At 37.8% G+C, this 12,596-nt stretch overlaps 1 protein-coding gene across 1 annotated transcript; it reads right to left on the reverse strand.

The window, feature by feature from the left end:
* Window positions 1-5,128: 5,128 nt before the first annotated feature.
* Window positions 5,129-11,720, reverse strand: LOC121986110. The gene is made up of 4 exons (XM_042539918.1): window positions 11,350-11,720; window positions 11,024-11,234; window positions 5,508-10,198; window positions 5,129-5,407 (listed from the first exon to the last, which is right to left on the reverse strand). The coding sequence occupies exons 1-4, from the start codon at window positions 11,521-11,523 to the stop codon at window positions 5,360-5,362; spliced, it is 5,124 nt and encodes a 1,707-aa protein (XP_042395852.1). The 5' UTR covers window positions 11,524-11,720; the 3' UTR covers window positions 5,129-5,359.
* Window positions 11,721-12,596: the final 876 nt, after the last annotated feature.

The raw sequence follows: 12,596 nt of genomic DNA on the forward strand, positions 1-12,596 counted from the left end.
GAGCAAGGAAAAAATGTCGAGCAGGCCACACAAATAGCTCGGCTTAATAAGCAGGCCAACACTTTTGAATCCAAAATCCATTGAGCCAACACCAAGAAACTCCGGACCATTGAAGATATGGAAATCAAGAATAAAGAGTTTCAGGTGTTGACCCAAAACTTGAAGGAGGCGGAAACTGCAACCCTTCATCTCACCCTTTTTTGCCTTCCTTGTCCTTGTTGTCCCCTTTCCTTCTCCTGCAAAGAGGCCACTTATCATAACTCATATCATACTCGATCCCCTCTTTTTGTGGTTCTGGAAGAGGTATTTTAGTGGATTACCTGTTGATAGGTCTGCGCGACCTGTGTAGGAGTCACCGAAGACTCTGAACCAAGTAAAAAATTGATTCATGTCTTTTACTTGCTTTTACTTTTCTATTTTTATTTGTATTTTCGCTGCACGTACTTTGATTTCAAAAAGAAAATAAAAGTTTTTGAAAGGCATACGATCCCCCCCCCCCCCCCCCCCCCTCTCTCACATGCGTCTCGATCCAACAGAATGTTTTCCTCTGGCAAATCCCCGAGAACATGTGAAGAGCTCTCTCCCATGAGGGGAGTTTTTGCTTCAACAGGAGGATGAGAAGTTGGAGTTCGGGGAGAGGAAGAGAGGTGCACTAGAGGAAGAGAGGTGCATTAGAGGAAGACTAGTGGAGATAGGATGGCCTCCTGATCTAGTGTGCACTAGTGGTCTAATAGGGATTTGTACACGAGAGGAGGGCTTGCTTGTTCGGTCGAGGAACCAGAAGGGCAACATCTTTTTCTTGAAATTATGAGAGAGCCATCGACTCTGCGGATGAAGTCAATACAGGCATCATGTCGATCAGCAGGAGATCATGATTCTCCTATTGGGCTTGGCGCCTCTATCGCCAATCAGGAAGTCCCCTCCATGGGGGCTGTAGCTGGAGCTAATGATGCTCTCTTCTTGGGGGTCACCTCGGTGAGGTCAACAATTCTTATTCGATGCGCTTCTAGTTCTATCGTCATAAGCTTCATCACTTTATTTAGAGATTCCCTAATCATCGTGTCCGCTACAAAAAATAACATACCTTCAGTTCAATATCAAAACTTGTGAAGATAAGAAATCTTACCAAATTAAGCAATGAGAAGAGTTGGTATGAGGCTAAGGCCAAATATGTGCAGAAGTCCTTTCTCAAGTAGGACATTGTTGCTGAATTGCAAACCGAGCAGCTTCTGGGACTCACTATGATAGTCTCGCTCCAAATGGTAGTCCTTTAAAGTCGACAATTCTTACTACTAGCAAGTTGTCCAAGAGATGGATCCATGAGGTTTAATAAAAAAAAAATAATTGGGGTTTTCATCCCTTATGGGATGAAAGGAGCTCGTTGATCAGACTAATCCCAGAATGGGAAGAAACAAAAAAAAAACTCTGTCCTCTATTTTCTTTGGGTAAAAAAAAATGAACAGATAGTGGAATGTGATACAAGCGAAAGAGAATCACAATCCCAGTTAAAATATGGAAGGAATTAGGACCAAGCTGTGATAACAAGATATGAAAATATCGTGACACTTATATGAAGAAAACATGGATAGGTAAATGTAGACCACTCAACATATGACTTCAGAAGATGGTTACAAAGTCTAGAGGAAGGTGATCTGGTTGATCATTACCATTCAGAAGCCTTAATAGATAATCAGCTGAGACTCCATAGGTCGTCCTTAGTCGGTCTAAAGATTCCTCAGTAAAACTCGAAGCAGTAGATCTATAATAGAGAGTGGAGGAAGATTCACTGGCCATGGAAGAAAGGAGGGGTTGTAAAAGTGGACTAAAATCACTTACTTTGTGGATAAGAGAACTTAAAGATGAAGAAGACGAAGAAGCGACGATGAGAGAAACAACAAGTGCATACAAGAGGAATCATTGGATCTCTATTGTTAAAAGGTGGAATCGTTGGATCTCTATTGTTAAAAGGTGGAACCGATTTTTCCATCGTAGGATTGAGAATATGGAACAAAAAAACTCAAGATAGTCATTACATGTTAAAAAATGCTTAGTTTTCTTAACCGTAAGACTCATCACATTAATGTGATACAACCTCGGAGGGCGCTGGTGCATTCTGGGTCTAAGAATCAAGGTGGATGATGTAAGCGGCGTGCTTAAAAGGAGTGGTTATATCAAAGGACATAATGACTAAGGCATTCTAGCATTTAATACATAATCTCTTGTAAATATATAATGGATTTTGCCATAGGACTTAAGCAGTCGAAGCAGATGGGGTTCTTTTGGTTACACCACAATCCAGTCAGTCAGACTTTTGTCTCCTTCGACTAAACTTGAAGAGGACACTTGTAATCCGAGAGGTGATTAGTAGGTGCAATATGGATAAGCGAGGATTGATAAGAACTATTGAAGTGGTTCCAAACAAAAAACTCTCGGGCCTCCCGACTTCACAGCCTCTCGGGCCTCCCGACTTCACAACCTTCCTGGCTTCTTGGGCCTCCCGGCTCCACAGCCTCTTGGCTTCTCGGGCCTCCCGGCTTCACAACCTCCTAGTCTCTCAGGCCTCATAGCTCCACGACCTCTCAAGCCTCTCGACTGCACAACCTCCTAGCCTCTAGGGCCTCTCGGCTCCATAGCCTCCTGATCTCTCAGGTCTCTCGGGTACACAACTTTCTTGGACCTCTTGGCTCTTAAATGATGCGGGATAAAGGATCATTTCAAGAAAAAAAACAACTATCACAAATCTCAAATTATTATGAAAAAAAATAACAAGGTGAATAAACGTTACATTATTTAAAAAATTAAATAATGACTACGGGAGAATTAGAAAAAAATCTATTAATCTCATATTATAGAAAAAATAGCAAGGCCAATAAATATTACAGTATTTAAGAAATTAAATAATAATAGCGTGGGAATTTGAACAGAAGAAAAAAATATACTCTCTATAAAAAAAAAAAATAATCCTTTCTAGCATCCAAGATATAGATATACATATCTGAGTATATCAAAATCCTAATAGTCATCTTTTTCGTTTTCTAAATTGAGTGTCCCAGTAACTATACCAAAAAATCTTCTGACCATTATTTTAATCCTTTTTTTTTCTTATGTATCTTCTTCTAAGTTTTCTTTCACATCATCATCTCCGTTGTTACTGGACGATTGATAATTAAATTGATAACGTAGACAACTAATCGATGAAACACATATCCACGTAGGATCACATGCAGTGGACGATCTAGCTAGAGACTCACCAATTTCCCACTGGAGTTTTATTATATGAGTGTTATTGTCTTGCTAAATGTGCTCCATGGGATAATAATACTCATCTAATTCAAGTAAACTTTACTCTCCCATTCATTGAAGTTGTTGAGTCTTTAGGCAACTTTAGGTTCATATAATTTTAACAAAGTTGTTATTTTGATAAAATTATTACATGAGTTAATACTTGTTTAATTTCATAAACAAGTTGAGCTTGTGTAAGTGTTTGTTTTTTTATTATTTTTGAATAGGTTCAAATTATGTCTTTATCTAACAAGTGTTATTATTGTGTCATTATGTATTTAAAAAATTTATCAATTTTTGCTAAAATATTATCGTATGATTTTGATTGTTTAGCTAAAAATGCCTAATAGGCCAAGCTCCTCAATACTCCCTAGGATATGTTGAATTAGTACATGCCTTTTTGTTTTAATTTTTAGCAAGGTTAAGTCCATCTAGTAAGTTTGTCAAAACTAAATGGATCCATATATATTAGTGGGCAAGTTCATGTTCAAATTATGTCTTTTTATTAATCCTCATCCCGGGGCCCTCCTAGACCATCTCACGTGATCCAAAAAAAGGTAAATCATAAGGTTTCACCTAACATAGTATCCCTTTGCATGGGTTCGTGTGTGACCCACAATGCATTTGGCATTAGGCATCGACCCCATAACTGTTGTAGTAATATCATGTCCAAGTATCAACTTGTGAGGTTAAAAAAATATTATTATTGAAGTAAAGGTAATATCACTTACCCTAAAGGGTTTAGTATCGTCGCTCCCATAATAAAATATAAGTTGATAAACCACTAGGGGAGTATTCTGCCCCTAGCACAATAGTCTTTTCTATAAGAGAGATCAGACACACAATAAAATATTATACACTTGCTGAAAATTAATCTTAAAATTTATTGAAGTAAATATTCATGAGATATCACGTCTCTCAACATGTAGGAAAAAAAATATTATTATTATTCTATAGGGTGAATTCATCAATTTCTACTTAAATTATATCATATATTAATAGTCCTGAGTATGTTGTTCATTCTCTAGGCAAACTATAAATATAATTAGTCGATCACAACCATGAAATGAAACAAATTATATATGATTAGTATAGAACTCATTAATTTGACCTTGGCAATATATATTGGAATAATGAGGAAATATCTTATGAGCTTATTGAGGATGATATAAGTAGGAAGATGACACTGAAGTTGAGAAAATATTTTTATATATTAAAATTTTATACCCATTTAAAATTTCAGATTTTATAGTATATTCTTTTTTAAAAAAAAAAATAGATAGCGAGTTAAGTTGTAGTTAGCCCCCAAAAAATGGATTTTCGGAAACGTGTTTTGAATTAAGTTGTTTTATTGTAGGTGTATGTATTTAACTTTATCATGAGATCGCACGAATATAACAAAAATAATTTTAGAAACATCTATTTTCAACCAAATTTAAAAAACAAATAAGAAACACAAAATAAATAAAATTAACATGAACAATCTTGACATGAATAAAATTCCTCATAAGTACGCTCAACAAACTTGTCCTTCATAAAAAATTAAACAATATGTTTATCAACTCATAGATATTCTAAACAAACTTGAAAATAAATACTTTGTCAAGTCGGCGAAGGAGCTACAATCAAGAAAGCATATATGAGAAGGGGTAGAGGGAATAGATGTTGCTTGTGTGTTGTTTGTGTCGAGATTATGTAAAATACATATACATATCTCCCAATCTTATATTTATGTGGGAGGCTTGAAGAGCTGTTTGACATTTTTTAAAAGATGCCTTAGTATAAAATCAAGACTGATTCAAGCAAGCAACTAGATAAAAAAAGAATGATTCAAGTAAAGGAACTAGATAAACAAATCCAAGCAAAGTTTTCATCTAGTGGAAGATCACAAAATAGTTATGACAAGGATACTAAAGTCAAAAACCTTCTGTAGTACTTTTAAACTTCACATTGCCATTAACTACTACTGCATGGACATCCAAGCAACTTAAGAAACTTCAAAACTAGTCGCTAAAAGGATGCAGGAAAGCAAAAACCCAACATAAAGATTCCAAATAGCAGCGCAGTTGGGCATTAATTAGCAGTCGACTGTTGCAGCTTCTAAGTTTTCAGTCTTTCCCGCATTCTGCAGTATATAATAAGAATGAAAGTATAAGAGAGTTTGAAACTCATGAGAAGACTTACTAGTTCAAAACAAGAATGTATTAGTAGATAGTAAATTGAACCTTTGTAGGTGATATAGATGATAGAAACTCTTTGTCTTCAGGAAACAACTGGAGATTTTTGGTCTTCAACAAGTAGTCCACTGCATCTTCCTCAAAGTCCAACAAGCAACCAAGCCTAATGAGCTCAGCAAGTGAAGCAATCTGGTCCGGCATTTCAAACAATAAGCCCTTTGCTATCACATCGGCAAAATTTGTTGCATATTCAATGTCGTGCCTCTTTCGCTTCGTTCCACCTTCATCTCTTTGTAAGAATAACTTCGCCTTATCTTTTTCCCAACGGAACATTCTAATAGCTTTTGAATCTAAAATTGTTCCAGAGGATAGTGTTAGCTTATAGCTAATTGTAACAGGTTCATCAATTTCCAAGACTTCTAAATCAAGTAAATATTTGACAAGACGATGCCTTTCATTAGCAAGTATATCAAGAGAAGTATCAGAAAGAAAAGCGAGCACAATCCTCAGAACTCCATTGTTTGACACCAGAGATCTTGGGTCGACTTTCCTAACACACGCAGTGGTCCTGAAAGATTCATCATTTTCTACAGCCTCAGAAATTGATTGAACACCAATGCTGCGATAGATCTTGTTCATATTTGCTCTAGAAAGTGCGGGAGTGGTAACTTGAGGATACCATACAAAGATTGTCCCAGAAACCTTGTCAAATAGTTCCTTCAGCAAGAGATCATCGGGAATAAATACATCTTGTTTGTTTGATAGAATGATCTCATCATTACTTTCAACTGGTAATTTTGATAAGCTTCCCAGCAGAAGTTTCTCGGTGTTTCTATTCCAGTGCTTCGCAATGAAGACCCAGAAAGCGGAGCATTGCTGCACAGTAAGGTGGTGTGCTGAAACTTCCCACGAGGACCAGAGCTTGCAGTAGTCATCGACGCATGGACTAAGCCGAACCCCAAACACCCTTGAAAAGAATTCAAGAAGCTTTGTGTCATAGTATTTATCCAAAATGAAGAGTTGGGAACCAAACAGGTCAAGCTTATCATGTAGTATGCAACTGTTGGAGCTCACCCATTCTCCACCACCCCGAGGGATCCAAATCCACTCTGAAGCTTCATTATCAGGCTCCCATTTATGTTGATTCAAGAACAGGTACACTCTCGAGATTGTAGTAATATCAGAGTGACACTTGATATGAAGTGCCAGTAACAGGCATGCTTGAGTGGCATCCACAGATACACCAATATCTTTAAGCTCCCTTTTATAAGATGAAAATTCAGAACCATAGAAAATGTCATCAACAAAAGGACCGTCATTCCTTTGCAAATTCCACTTAGGATCAAAGAGAATGGTCTCTTCTGGAGTTCTGTAGCCAAGAACTGTTTTTATCCATTTACTTTTCATCTTTTTCTTGAACTCCTTTGGAAGAGTTTCCTTCAGATTGCGAATGCACTGCAGCAAGGATGTAATGCTAACTGCATTAATGACAAAAGGATCTCTGGGAAGGTTGATGCTATCTATGACAAATTTAGCTCCCTCTTTGAATTCAACTACAACACCAAAGGCCTGGAGCTCATTTTTGAAACCATTGATCTCATTGGAATAACCATAGAAAGCAGAATTGCCATCGATAAATGGAAGATTTGTTATAGCTGAGATAGGCTCCCACTCTGGACTAAATAAGATTGAAGCTTTTGGAGATCTGAATCCAAGATTAGTGTGCAACCATTCTTTCTCAAAGGAGAAATGGAAAAGATCATGCGTCAATGTAATTTCCTTTTTTACAAACTGCCTATAACATGACAACAGTGCCAGAACATTTTTGTTTGTGATCAATGTTTTCTTTAAAAGAAGATTCAGTTGAAGAGCAATAGCTTTTGCGAAGTCATCGATGGTTACTGCTACTCCAACTTTCTTTAGCTCTGACTGATATGACCTGATTCTACCACCATACATTGTCTCATCTATTATCGGAATGCCACTGACAACCTGAAGAAGGCATTCCCATTCTATGACAGCCAGAAAAGATTCACCAGGATTTTGATAGCCAAGCTGGGTCTTCAACCATTTAGTTTGTGATAACTTTCTGATGAGATCATCAGGAATGTTAGCATTTCGTATGCATTCAAGTATAAAAATGGCATCATCAACAGATACTGAGCTTGAAGGCATTTTGAAGTAATCAACCACAATCTGATAATTTTTGTTGAATCTAACTAAAACACCAAACAATTGCAACTCCGTCTTGTAATCAACAATCTGCTCGCCATAGAATGAAGTATCTATGAAAGGGAGATTACTGACATGTGATGCAAGTGTCCATTCTGAATCAAGTAATATGGATTCAGATGGAAATCTGAAACCAACAGATGTTTTTAGCCATCTTGCAGTTTTGGTGCTCTGAATTAGATAGTCAGGGGACAAGCTTACGTCTCCCAAATATCTGACCAAATTGAGCAACGAAAAGACTTTTGCTCGGGTTAACGTGGAATCAACTGTTGCAGTCCTGATATGGCTTCCAATATATTCTGATGCATCCGTAAAATCAAATCTGACTCCAATTTCTTTAAGTTCTTCAGTGTACTCTGTTATCTTTTCACCATAAAAATCTTTCAGGATTAATGGTATGTCAACAAGTGTTGATGCTACCTGAAGTAGTCTTCCCCAACCTGAGCTCGGCAAGAATGACTCAGAAGGTGGCTTGTAACCAATTGATGTCTTCAACCAGCTTCCAGTTTTGATGCTGCTAAAAAAGTTCTGCAGCCTATAATTAGTTCCACGAGATCTTATATTTCTAATCCATTCAAGTAATAAGAATGCATTGTCCGTTGTTAAAGGAGAATAAACAGTTTTGATAGCTGCATTTGGAGGATAAACTTGTGGAACATCAGAGGCCTTTCCATGTTGCTGTAGGAACTTCAAAATCTGTCCTTCACATGTAACATTTCCTGCAAAATTGGCAGTGGCCAAATACTCCCTGCTTAGTACAAAATATTTGTAAGCCCTCCAAGGATTTGAACCGATTAAGGTTATCCATTTGGCCATGCTGGCTGGCACGAGGACTTCTGTCTTTTCAAATATCACTTCGCCAGACTCATCTACTATTGGCAAATGAGAGAACAATGTCTGTAAGCACGATTCGCTAGCATAATTATACTTACGAGAATGATATAGAAAATGAGTGAAGGCTATGACAAGCTTGCTACTAGTTAGTGACTTGATCACAATTGACCCATAGTCATGAAGACTTAAACTCTGCAGCTTCACAGAATTCTTGAGCCAATCCATTACTCCTGATTTTGATGTTCTTAAAGACAATTGCAAGGTTTGTGGCATAAAATATAATTTCGAGACAGATATAAACTCCCGATTCCAGTTAATAAGCCATGTGATAATCTGATCATCACCGTTGGCAATACATAGATTCTGATAACCATTAGTTGCTTGTGATACACTTAACAAAGATAGGCCGCCAGTAGAATCAATAAACCTTAACAGAGGTATGTCCTTAAAACAAGAGTTCCATTTCTGAGCAATGAAGTGTAGAAGCTCTACATAAATATCATCAGGCATTCCCTTTGGAAGATTAGAACCCTGAATGAATGATGGATACCATGCTAGATCAACGTAGTCCACTCCCAGAAATCCTAGTACATTAGTATAGTCATCGTTATCCAAGTAGGCATTCACAATATGACTTCCATGTGAATGCAGGTTAAGTATATCAACCCCAAACTTCTGAGCTTTCATTAAAACACACCAAAATGCAGGAGCAAGCCTCTTAATTTCACTGGGCTTAAAGAACATCTTTTGAGAATTCTTTAATTCACATGGTATTATACGCTCGGCAACAAGTTTTTCTTTGATGGATTGTCTCACAGGATCTAGCACCTTGATATAAGATTCCTCCACTGGTATGAAATTGAACAAGAAGGGAATGGAAAATGAGGGTGCCTCATGTGCTCCTTTAATTAGTGTAGTGAAAGCATTCGTAAATGCAGAAGGTACACAGCTAAGAATTCCTTCATTCCATGGGCTATTTAGTTGTATCGACTCCCTTGAAGAAACTAGAAGGAAATCAGCCTGGATTATAAATGGGAAACCAGTCTCCATGTCAGTAGGAAGAAAGGAATACACGCCAGACATTCTCAGCCCACCACGATTCAGTCGTCTTCCAAAGGGAAAAGCCAGAGTAATCACCCATTCATCAACTTCAGCCCTCTTCTTTGAAATGCATTCCTGTTTTACAGGGAACCTTTGCTTCCACATGTAATAACAGCATTGTTCCTCATCACCCTTGTCGCCCTCTTGAGCAGTAAGATGTAGAGGGTATGATTCGGCATTCATGTTCCTTCTCGTTTGGCAATTGTCTTCACCAGATATTGAGATCTTGCAGCCAGTATTACACTTGGAGTTATCGCTATCTCCCCTCACAGATAGTTGCCTAATTTTAGAAAGAAAAAGAAGGACCTCAGGTTGTAAATTTGATAGTTGTTCCTTCACAACTGACTCTTTTTCAATCTTCAAAGGCAAGATTATAATAGTTGTAGGAAGGCTTTCCGAAGGACCATATAAATTTTGCAAATCAGAAAGGCTCGGATTCTCGTCAACCCACTCAGGCACAATGTAACCTAGATTGCAATCAGGTGATGGTTCCTCATTGAAGCATATTTGATACCCATTGCTGAAGATATAGGGCTTACTGGATATCAAAAAGACACTTTTGAATCCTATGCCTGCAAATTGTTAAGTAAATACTATTATAGTCGAACTCTAAACACTAATCATTTGAAAATAAATATGCTTATAAAGTAAATGTGAAATTGTATTGCAGATGCTCATCTATTTGAACCATGAAAATTATGATGTAACTTCACTGATTAGGACAAAGGTAATAATGATACCCTCCGAACTTGGACTTGACACAAGAAAATATATCTTTTAGTTAGCAAAATGATTGTCATGAAGTACCTATATGAATTTCCCGCAATTTTTAGATTCACTCAAGATTATTAAATCAATGGCATAACCTGACTTGATCTGTTGTGGATGTTTGACATGGAATAAATCTTTATCAAGGAATGTGGAAACAAAATAAATTAGACAATATTGAAATAGTTATTATTACATGATGAAAATGACCAATTTATATTCATAACATATATCAAAGTGTGTGGAGTGTCAACATGGCATGAAACTGATTTATGACGATTCCGTTCAACAACAAAAGCTCCAACGATAATATGTGGAACCTTAGTTTGCACAAATGGTGCATCAAGAAATAGCACATGACTTCAAGGGCATTGATAGTTTATACCAGATGCTTTGTTAAGGGATCACATGACTTGTAACTTTATGTTGAAGATACTCCTCTAGGATGATATAGGTATTTCACCCTACATTTCAAATAATAAGTTGTGTTGTGCAAGAAGTGATGCTTAATGTCTGGTTGTGTCTTACATGGTGAGGTTCAATATATAGTCACATAGAAATAAATGTTTTCACAAAAAAAAAAATTAACATTCAAATAGAACCAACAAAAAAGACTAAAAAGTGCAAACCTTTCTCTCCTATGTAGCCAAGGTGTCGTTTCCCTTTCTTGGTTGACTTACCAATCCTACAAATGGAATCGATATTCGACGGAGAGAAACCTATCTCATTGTTAAACAGAAGCAGTGTTGTTTTGGCTCCAGTCGCAGTGATATCCTTCGAAGTAATCAGAAACTCAAGGGATGGAGTGACGCCCTCTGCATACTTGTTGTCCTCTGCATTCTGCCGAATGCAAATTGATAAATGAAATAGGATTGAAAATGGTTAGTGGAGATGGCAATCCATAGCACAAACCAAGACCTAGAATCCGGAAAGAGTTAGTAGAAACTACAGTGACCTGAACAAGCTCCATGAGGAAGTGGACATCCTTGGAATAAAGCTCTTCGGAGAGGTAGAGGACGGCCTGATGGATGTCCTCAGCCAGGGGGTTCTTGTCATCTCGCCCAATGTAGTACCTCTCCCTCCGTATCCACTCGACATGCTCGCGAGGGGTGGAGTAAGCAGCAGCCATTAGAGCAAGAGCGAGTGCAACCGCAGCAGCACAGCCACAGGAAGAAGCAGAAGAGTGCAGGTGGCACGAAGCATTGGCAGCAAAAAAACAGGAGTAACTTAGCAGAGAAGTTAACTTGGAAGAGGTGAGAGACAATAAAGATTAAAGAGTTGCCTGTTTTCGATGGAGGAGGATCCGAAGAGTCGATATTGTTGATTAGGATGGAGATGACGCGTAAGTTTTGCTTTTCCCGTGTACTTTTGCTTTCGTTGAACTTGATGCTCTGCATCCACTGTCTTTATTCCTTTCTTTCGATTAATTCGCACGCAGTGCAGTGGACGATCTAGCTAGGGACTCATCAATTTTATACTGGAGTTTTATTATACCAGTGTTATTGTTTTTCTAATTGTGCTCCATGAGTATTATTATTGTTTTTCTAATTGTGCTCCATGGGCTAATAATACTCATCTAATTCAAAGAAACTTTCTTCTGCCATTCATACAAGTTGTTGAGTCTTTAGGCAAGTTTAGATTCATAACCTCCCCCGGGCTATTGGAGTAAAGGTCAAGTGATCATCTTAATGTTTCCAGGATGGTCCTATATTCTCTTAAAATGGATAAATCACGGAGGAGGTATTTATTTTAGCACAGTAATCTTTTATATAAGGGAGATCAGACATCAATAAAATATTTTACATCCATTGAGACTCCAAAATCTATTAGAGCAACCACTCATGTAGATTCCAATTGTATCAATCCATGGGGCTCCTTTCCTTGAGCTATGGTATCATGGTAAGAGGTGGGACGAGCTCACTAGATAATGAGCATTCAAATCTTACATTTAGGGAGTTTGAAAAACTTATGACGTTGAACTATCCGTCAAGACCTATCCACGCTCATCGATTTACATGATAACTGGTTGGTGTTGGACTCCGTGGTCGTTTTGATGTGATCAACCAAATTGGTTAGGTCCTGGTTTGTGTTTGATCCCTGTGTCTGAGTGTGCAGGAGCTTAGGAGCGCAGGAAGTCGAGCGGAAGACGCAGCTAGCTAGAAGGACGGCACGGGAAGTAAGCCGACGGGCTCGGTGCGTCCG

Source organism: Zingiber officinale, chromosome 5B (genome assembly GCF_018446385.1).
Source record: "Zingiber officinale cultivar Zhangliang chromosome 5B, Zo_v1.1, whole genome shotgun sequence".
NCBI classification, from domain to species: Eukaryota; Viridiplantae; Streptophyta; class Magnoliopsida; order Zingiberales; family Zingiberaceae; genus Zingiber; species Zingiber officinale.